We start from the raw sequence: 9,586 nt of genomic DNA on the forward strand, positions 1-9,586 counted from the left end.
TGGGAGGGTGGATGGGAGGGTGGTGGGAGGGTGGATGGGAGGGTGGTGGGAGGATGGATGAGACGATGGTGGGAGGGTGGTGGGCAGATGGATGGGAGGATGGATGGGAGGATGGTGGGAGGATGGTGAGAGGGTGGTGGGAGGGTGGTGGGAGGGTGGTGGGAGGGTCGTGGGCGGATGGATGGGAGGATGGATGGGAGGATGGTGGGAGGGTGGATGGGAGGTTGGTGGGAGGGTGGTGGGAGGTTGGTGGGAAGGTGGATGGGAGGTTGGTGGGAGGATGGATGGGAAGGTGGTGGGAGGGTGGTGGGAGGAAGGTGGGAGGAAGGTGGGAAGGTGGGTGGGAGGAAGGTGGGAAGGTGGATGGGAGGATGGATGTAGGGTGTATGCAGGTATATCTTCAGTGAGCTCCTGGTCTAGAACAACTAGGACACCAGAACTGCACATCACACAATGAATTGGCCCAGGCAGCACAGCTCTGTACTATTAGCAACTGGCTGACCACCACTGGGATTCCCGCATGGCCGGGCAGAGGTGGGGTTTTTTTGGAAGAGGGAGGAAGGGATTTGAACCTGGGGGCCCATAAACACATCCCTTCGTGACCTTCATCTGTTTCCCCATTCCTAGCAGCCCCTTCTCTGGAGCCGAGTTCATGGCTTGAGGGCTGAGGATGGTGGACCCACCAAGAGGCGTGCTTCCTCCTGCTTCCGCCGATTCTCCTCCTCAGCCTTGATTGCCTCCTGCCTCTTCATCTCCTGTTCCTGCTCAAACCTGCTGGTCAGGTCCCTGGGCGGTTTGATGGTGTACTTCTTAGGGGGTGCCTTTTCCTCCTTCTTGACTGTCTGTCACAAGACAAGAGGAAAAGGATCGGCAGCCACCCACACTGTTGCTCCTGGAGTCTGCAGGCTCTCTGACCCCAAACACAGAAAGAGCCTCAGCTCCAGACTTGTGACTGTGGGCATGTCCTCCCATTTCCCTAGCCGCAGCCTCTTCTGCAAAATTCAGTGAGAACCTTTTCCCCAGGCTTGATCTGCCAAATGGAGACAGGAAATGCCTGTATGAGTTGCCCATCCAGGCCAGAGCTCAGGAGGTGTGACTTCTGTTCTTCGTCCCCGACGGCCTAGACGAGCTACGATCTGGATCTGATTTAGAAAATGGGGCAAATTGTCGGGAATCAGATTTTCCAGGTTTTACCACTGCAGGGCTTCACATGTTGACTTGAAGTGAGAGTTTCCTGGGCTCGGAAAAAGAACAAAGCTTGTGTGTGTGTGTGTGTGTGTCTGTATGTGTGTCTGTGTGTGTGTGTGAGTCTGTGTGTGTGTGTGTCTGTGTGTGTGTGTCTGTGTGTGTGTGTCTGTGTGTGTCTGTGTGTGTGTGTCTGTGTGTGTCTGTGTCTGTGTGTGTGTGTCTGTGTGTGTGTGTGTGCACGTGCCCATGAGCGTGTGTACAGAAATATGTGCTAGGTGGATAGAAAATGTCCAGGAAAAGACAGCACAGAAGCTGCAGAGTGGGGACCTGATATAGGGGAAATAGTGAATCTCCACCATTCATAATCAGACAGACTGGGCCTCAGCCCCCAGGGACCCATTTACCAGTTGTGTGACTTTGGTCACAAAAACTATTTCATCTCAACACACTCACACGTAAAACACAGAGCAATCACTCCTACCACGCAGTGCTCTTGAGAGGAGCAACCAAGTCAAGAAACGTGTAAGTGGTTTATAGACCGGAATGTTCTCAGTACCCATTAGCTATTGATATCAATTTCATAATTAAAATTTTGGCTGAGCTAAGAGGCCTGTATGTGAGTTCATGGGCCTTTGGAGCCAAAAGCAGTGATGGAGCTTTTTTTGTTCCGTCTTTCCTGGGGAGCCGGGGCTGAGAGAGGAGGCTGGGCTCTCACCAGGTGCCCCCCTCTCCTTCTCCACCAGGAACAGCCCCGGGGGCCCCAGTTGCTCACAAAAGTATAACACAGGTGCATCATGCTGGTTGCCTCAGGTCCCTGGATCCCCTGCCCCAAGCTGCAGGTACCCATGGGGCCTTGACCCTGGGTAAGGCCAGGGTCAGGAATCAATCCAATTCATGGAAACGATTATCTGCCTGTGCATGCATGCTAAATCGCTTCAGTCGTGTCTGACTCTTTGCGACCCTATGGACCGTAGCCTGCCAGGCTCCTCTGTCCATGGGATTCTCCAGGCAAGAATACGGAGTGGGTTGCCATGCCCTCCTCCAGGGGATATTCCAGCCCAGGGATTGATCCCACATCTCTTACGTCTCCTGCATTGGCAGGTAGGTTCTTACTAGAGCCCCCTGAGAAGTCCTTTCTGCCTGTAGTGTGGCTATTTTCGAAATGCACAGAGATGCTTTAACGATTCCTACAATTAAATTCACCTAAAAGTGTCTTGAGTGTTCACAGCTGCCTTGGGCCATTATGGTGTGTGCTCAGTCTGCATGTATAAAAGCACCACCACTGCCTGCTGTGGTTTGCTGTAGGTTTGGTGAAATTTTGTGCTGTTAAAAAAGGGATCTTTTTACATGAAGGGGGAAAAAAAAGACAGAACTACATGTCTGTTCATTTGTCTGCTTTTTCCTTATATGAAAATGACTGGATGCATTTTTATCATATGCACAGGATAAATCTGGAAGAATTTGGCTGAAGATAGCCGCCATGTGGCATTCACTAATGTGGGGAACACAGTAGCTGAAGCTGAGTGACAACAAGTGGAGAGGAGCAGCCAGTTTGGAGGAATGGGCTGTGTGCATGAAGATGCCAAGGGGAGAGAAATCATCAGTGGTTTGATTTCAGTGGCACAGGTGTCCCAGTTGTAAAGCTCAGCGGCAGGGACAGGATGCTGTAAGGATAGTGTGTCTCATGTGATGTTGAGGGCAGCAGGGGCCCGGCCATACCTCCTTGGGCTTCATGGTGAGTGGGCACACCTCCCGAGTTAGGTCCATGTTGCACAGGTCCTGCGAGCCATAGCCATTGACACAGTAGGCATCGTAGCCGGCGCCGATGAGCATAGAGCAGAGCAGCGTGCTGAAGTCGAAGCAGTTCCCCTTCTGGTACTTGAGCACAGTGGTCGAGGAGTACAGGTACAAGGGCTGGGCACAGCAGGCTGGTCAGTACAGCTGCCCCCTGCCCCTCGCCAGTCTCCCCAGGGCTGGGCACCAGGGCCAGTATGCAGGCTCGACCCCAGTGGGGCTCCTCCCCTTTGCTGGGTTAGGGAGCCTGCTAAGAATGGGGTGAAAACCACAGCCCCCATGTCCAGAAAGTGCAATTCACATTTGCCTGTAATTCCAAATGGCCATGGACTCCTTCCTGATGGGAAAGACCATCTGGATGTTGAGGCTTCTGGCCTGAGGATCTTTGATTGGATGTTCTATGGTTTTATTCCAAAGTTACCCTTACCTCCTACCTCTGTCTCCCTCTTCTCTTTCTCCACTGTGTACATATCCCCTTCTCTCTCCCTCCTTCCCACCCTCCATTCTTAAAGAGATTAAGCTGGTCAGAACCCCCAAAATGTGGCCTTGAAACGTGGGTAGCATGTCCCCCTCTCTCCTTTTCTACCTCCTAAAGTCCTAAAAAGACTCTGAAAGCCGAAGGAGGCAAAGGAGTCAAAGAGGTGGGAGTCCAGAGATCAAGCATGCTGTGTGACCTCAGGCAAGTGGCTGTCTCTTTCTGGGCCTGTTCCTATCCTCCCTCCCAGCCAGGGGGTCGGTGAGGGGTTCGGCCCCGACAGACTCATAGACTGTGGCCCGAGGCTGGCCAAGCCTCCTTCTCCTGACCTGCCTGGTTTCCCGTCTCTGGCTTCATGGCCTAAGGATGCAGCCTCAGGTGGTACTTACAGGTTTGAGGGGGTCGGGCAAAGGTACCATGGACAGGAAGTCGGAGATGAACTGGGCGCAGGTGTCCCAGTTGTAGAGCTCAGGGTAGGGCATCAGTGTGGGCCGGATGGTTGTGCTCACGAACTTCTGCAAAGGAAGAGACCACAGGCCCTGGGGCAATGTGCCACTTGGGAGGAAACCATGGTGCTCCGAGGAAGCTGGAGACCTCAGGATGCGGTTGGGGGTGGCTCTCTAGGCCTCTCTGGGCCTCAGGTTCCTACTCAGGACTTGGGAGTTGGAGGAAGGGATTCCCTCAAGGCCCTTCTTGCCCAGATCTAGCATAATCCTGTGCTAGTGATGTGATCACTACTGCGTCATCACCACTACCCCACTCAGCGCCGCTCAGTCCTGCATCACCTCCCTGACCCCCAGCAACTCTGTGAGGCAGGTCCCGCTGATGCGTGAGGAAGCCGAGGCTCTGAGAGGTGAGCTGACTTGTTCAGGTTCAGTCAGTAGCAGAGTCGGGTCTGTCTGGCTCTAGACCGCTGCCCAGCGTTGGGGAGCTGGTGCTTCCACGGCCTTTGAGGGGCAGCTCTGCTGCCCTGGGGCCAGGAGCCAGGCCTCTGGGGTCTCTTCCTCTGTGAATTCGAAGAAGGTTTCACCAGCACCAGATCACACATGGCCCCACCTAAGGGGCAGCCCCTGCTGATGGCTGTAGTAGAAGTGCAGGTCCGGGGTTACCAGATCCAGGAAAGAGGAGACTAGGGATCTGGTTGGGAACAGCTGAGTTCCAAGTGCTGGCAGCTAACACAAGGGTTACATCACCAGGTGGGCCAGATCAAACGGTCTGCAAGCCCCTGTCAGCCTATGTATGGGCTGGCATTGTAACTTCGCATTCATGTCCTACCGTTCCCTCTACAGGTGGGGAAACTGAGGCCCAGTGAGAATCAGGGACGTGCCCTGGGTCCCAGGGTGGGAAGGAAGGAGGCCAGCACTCGGGTCCTGGCCCGTTTTGTCTTATATCTCTGCCTTTCTCTGCACAGGGCTGGCCTCATGGGCATGGGGGCTCCAAGCCACCACAGACCGCAGGGATGACGCACACCGGGCCTGCTGGGGCCTATGGTCGTTTGAGTTTATATGCTGCCCGCCCCCACCCTCCAGGAGAGGGCTGTGCTTGGCCCGCCTCCCTCCGCCCTCTGTGCTCCGGCCCCGGCCCTGCCCTCTACCACCCAGTCTTACAGGCACTTCGCACTCGTTCAGCGGGTGCAGGAAGAGAGGCACCCGGTCCGGGCACAGGTGGCTGTACTGGCGGGAGAAGTTGTCAGCCACCTGCAGCAGGTGCTCCTCCTTGAGCGTGTTGCTTTGGTAGGAAAGGGGCAGCTTGGAGGTGTCGATGGTGTCCTTGGTGAAGGTCCTGTGTCCACAAGAGGGTGGTATCAACCTGCGTGGGGTTGGGCCTGGCACACAGGGAGCCCTCTGTCTACCTTAGCTGCCACCGGCTCTACTCCGTCCTCATTTAATCCTCATAACTACTTAGGAGGGAAGTGTTGTTCTTATCAGCTGCTCTTTTATTTTTTTAATCTATTCTTAGTTGGAGGATAATCGCTTTACTATGTTGTGTTGATTTCTGCTGTACGACAACCATAAGGATACATACGTCCCCTCCCTCTTGAACCTCCCTCCCCTCTCCATCATCCCACCCCTCTAGGTTGTCACCGAGCACTGGGTTGATCAGCTGCCCCTTTAAACAGATGAGGGAAATGATGCGCAGAGAGGCCGAGTGGCTTGCCCAAGGTCACACTGTTAGGGAGGGGCCGAGTGGAGACTTGGCCCAGACAGCCTGAAAGCATGGTCCACACTCTTAATCGCCTCCTTCTAGGTTCCCGTGCTGCCTCCCAGCCCCGGCATCACCATTCTGACCTGCTCTCTCTTTCTGCCCAGCCCTGGTCTGACCCCGGCCAGGGTGGCTGGGCAAAAGCCCCCTCCCTCCCCATCCCTGACACTCACAAGAGCTTCTCCGGGACAGAGACCTCGATCTCTGACAGCTTCCTCTCCAGGTCTCTGAGCATCTCCTGCGTCATGGTGGTTTCCCCTCTCCGCACCTCCATCGGCCTCTTTGTTTTCTCTCCCCTCTCAGCCCGCTCAGCTGCTTCTTCTCGCTCCGCCTCCTCTTCCTCCTCCACTTTCTCCTTCAGGACCTCCATTCTGGCGTGTCTCTGACTGTCTAGAGAGGAGGTTGCTGCAGGAGGATTAAATGCACTCAGAATGGCCAATTTCAGGCCAGAATGGAGTCAACGACACCACCTGTGTCCCTGGGTGGTGCTTTGATGTGCTTTAGAATTTAGGGATCCCCAGCCTCCAGGATCTAATGTCTGATGATCTGAGGTGGAACTGATGTCATAATAATAGAAATAAATTGCACAATAAATGTAATGTGCTTGAATCATCCTGAAACCACTTCCCTCCACCCCTGGTTCATGAAAAAATTGTCTTCCATGAAACTGGTCCCTGGTGTCAGAAGGGTTGGGGACCGCTGGTTTAGGTCACAAAGGGAGGAGGCAAGACCCTCTTAAACGTCCTTTCTATCAGAGAGAAAGTCTCCACATGGTGCGAGCACACCTGTAACACCTTTTTGACATTTGCAAATTTCCCCTTGAAGCAGAGATGTTGCAGGTCACACGTTGAGACTATTGTCAGGGCAGGAACAGGTAGCTGAGGCTTATTAACCTTGCTTTGCTTTTTGTATATTTATTCCACCAATTACTTTCTCCTTCTGGCAGGTGATGTTAATGCTGTATGGATAGTATTATGAAGTTTCCTATTAAATATATTTGTGAAGTCCAGTAAGTCTAAATTCAAAGAAACTTATTCATAATTATCTTTTAGACCTCTTAGATATGACACCTATATGCTCAGTCACTAAGTTGCTAACAGGGCTGGTTCCCAGTGCCTCACGAGACTGGGTGGCACCATGGTTAGCAACACTGGAGACAAGCAGTTGTTGTTTCCCAAGCCAGGTGTTGAACCTGTGTCTCCTACGTCCCCTGCATTAGCAGGCAGATTCTTTACCTCTGGCGCCACCTGGGAAGCCCATTCATAATAGCAAGGAAGAAAAAAAAAAAAAGAGGTAACATCACCAAACTTGGAACACAGAGAGGGCAAGAATGGGGCTGCCTCTAAGCCACCTGAATAAGGGGCAGGCGTCAGTGACACAGCCTACAGTCTTCTGGCCAAGCCCTTGCGTCATCTCTCAGGATGGAGGACCTTTGTGGGGGAGGGTGGGGGGTGGATAGACACTGAAATGCCGTATATGGTCATGTGCCCTAGGGAAGGCCTTGTCTGCAGCCAGAGAGCCCAGCCTCACTACAGTGGACCAAAGATCCTGTCCCCTTATAATTTCCGAAGCGATAAGAACACCAGGCACATCTTTTTTTTTTCTGTTTCAGCAAGGCTGGGTGACCCCCTGGATGACTCCCTAATGGGGAGTCTTTCTGGTCACCAGAAAGACCAAGCCATGGCTGGAAGCTTGGAATTTCCAGCCCCTCCTCCATTCTCCAGAGATGAGAGAAGAGTAGAAATGGGCTCAATAATTGATCAAGCCTCTGTGAGGAAGCTTCCATAAGACTCTCAACAGTAGGATGTTCAGAGAGCCTCCAGGTTGGAAAGGCAATGTCCTCTTCGGGGACAGAAGCTCCTGCACTCAGGACCTTCACAGACCTCCCCAGACCTCGCATTATGTATCTCTTCACCTGCCTGGCCATCTGTGTCCTCTACTGTGTCCTTTAATAAACTGGTAATGTAATGAGGTGTTTCCCTGAGTTCTCTGTGCCTCTCTAGCAAATAAACAGGACCCGAGGGAGGGGTCATGGGAACCCCCAATCGGTAGCCACATTGAACAGAAGTTGTGGGTAACCCGGGACCGACTACTTGCTTGCTATTGGCATCTGGAGTGAGTGGGAAGAGTCTTGTGGGACTGAGCTGTTAACCTGTGGGATATGATGCCACTCCAAGGAGGTAGTGTCAGAATTGAGTTGAATTGTAGGACACCCAAGTGGTGTCATGGAACATTTCTTGGGACTTCCCTGGTGGTCGAGTGGTTAAGAATCCTCCTTGCAATGCCGGGGATGTCGGTTTGATCCCTGGTCAGGGAACTAAGATCCCACATGCAGTGGAGCAACTAAGCCCATTCCTTAAAACTACTGAGCCCACGCGTCACAACTAGGGAGTCCTTGAGCTGCAGAGAAAGATCCCACATGATGCAATGTAGATCTGTGTGTGGTGCAGCTAAGAACTGAGGCAGCCAAATAAATAAATGAATATTTTAAAGAGGAATTACTCAGTAAGGGGAAAACCCGCATATTTGGTAACCAGAAGTGTCAGAAGCAAAGGGTTTTGTCTGAGAAGTAAAGGAGACACACAGAAGGTGGAAGACTGAGTTTTTCCATTACGGACCCTATGAGGCAGATACTGTTATGATACTCACTTTTCAGAGGAGAACACTGAGGCCTAGAGAGGTTAAGTGCTTGGCCTAAAGTCACAGAGCTAGTAAGGAGCAGAAATATACATGAACCTGTATATTTCTGGCTCTGAAATCCATGCATTTAAGGGCCTAATAAAATGTAAAAATCCTAGAAGGAATGGATGGTTTAGTGGAGGGGGAGTGAGTAAGGAAAGACATAGGAGGGGAGGAGGCCAAGGTGTCAGTGGGCAGCCACTAAAATGGGCTCTGAGCCAAGGTCACAGAACACGTCATCAGAGGTGCTGAGCCAGGATTTGCAACGCTTATTCCCTGCATCAGCCTGCCCTGTCAGCTAAAGCACAATTTGGGGAAGGCAGTCCCGCCTTAAAGTTCCTCCAACTCTGTGCCCAGCAGTGCTCCCCACCCCACAAGCCCTTCCCTGAGTCTTTCTCCCCAGCAACAACCTCCTCTTCACCATCACACACACACACACACACACACACACACACACACACACACACACACTGAAAACTTCCCCAGAAAGTTTGGGGTTGAAAGGCCCCAGGCAGAAGAATCCCCCTTACCACCAGAGCCCATGCCCTTGCCCTCCCCCCTGCCAGGTGGGGTTCAGCCACCCCACACCCCAGCTCCCATCTCACCCTTGAGGACAGCCTGTACCATCTGTTAGCCTGTCTCCATGGTAACAGCTTTCCAGGCTGAGGGCAGGTCCTGGGAGAGGAGGCTTCTGGGAAATGTAGTCTTTTGTCACTAACCAGGTCTGGGTCCAGGAGACCCACTGCAGTGTGTCCCTCAGCCAGCGGTGGGCTGGAACCAGCTCATGTGCCAGTTTGCAAGAACTGATGGTTAAAGCTTTAGGAATGTTTGTGAACCCACTGATGAACACAGTCATTAGTAAAATTTAAATTATAAAAACATACAAGTAAATAGACTATACTAAAAGCAGAAGTAAGAAGTACTCAAAACTCATCACTTCCTAATTATTTTACTGCATTTTATTGTTATCTAAGCTCCAGAGGTTATTTATCCCTATTGTTATCTATACGACAAAAATATGATGTAAGCGTAAGCTACTCCGCATCTTTTCCCAGCTCTGTTCAGTGATGTCACATAGGAAGCTTAAAATGGTCCATGAGCTTATTTATACCACAGAGACTGGCAAATGCTGCAGAAAAGGACTTTTTCTCTCCTCACGCGTGCTAAGTCACTTCAGCCATGTCTGACTCTTGGCGACCCTGTGGACTGTAGCCTGCTAGGCTCCTCTGCCCATGGGATTCTCCAGGC

General features: G+C 52.3%; 1 protein-coding gene across 2 annotated transcripts in view; it reads right to left on the minus strand.

Annotated features, from left to right (window-relative positions):
* The window catches only part of DRC7 (dynein regulatory complex subunit 7), a 21,787-nt gene extending 12,807 nt beyond the window's left edge, over window positions 1-8,980 (minus strand). For both annotated transcript variants that reach the window (XM_040253897.1, XM_040253896.1), the window contains exons 1-6: window positions 8,944-8,980; window positions 5,833-6,064; window positions 5,065-5,239; window positions 3,847-3,972; window positions 2,908-3,102; window positions 684-842 (exon numbers count right to left, since the gene is read on the minus strand). In XM_040253897.1, coding sequence (XP_040109831.1) covers window positions 684-842; window positions 2,908-3,102; window positions 3,847-3,972; window positions 5,065-5,239; window positions 5,833-6,064; window positions 8,944-8,965 — 909 coding nt within the window. In that variant the 5' untranslated portion in view covers window positions 8,966-8,980. The remainder of the gene's footprint in view (window positions 1-683; window positions 843-2,907; window positions 3,103-3,846; window positions 3,973-5,064; window positions 5,240-5,832; window positions 6,065-8,943) is intronic.
* Window positions 8,981-9,586: the final 606 nt, after the last annotated feature.

Source organism: Oryx dammah, unplaced genomic scaffold (assembly GCF_014754425.2).
Source record: "Oryx dammah isolate SB20612 unplaced genomic scaffold, SCBI_Odam_1.1 HiC_scaffold_13, whole genome shotgun sequence".
NCBI lineage: Eukaryota > Metazoa > Chordata > Mammalia > Artiodactyla > Bovidae > Oryx > Oryx dammah.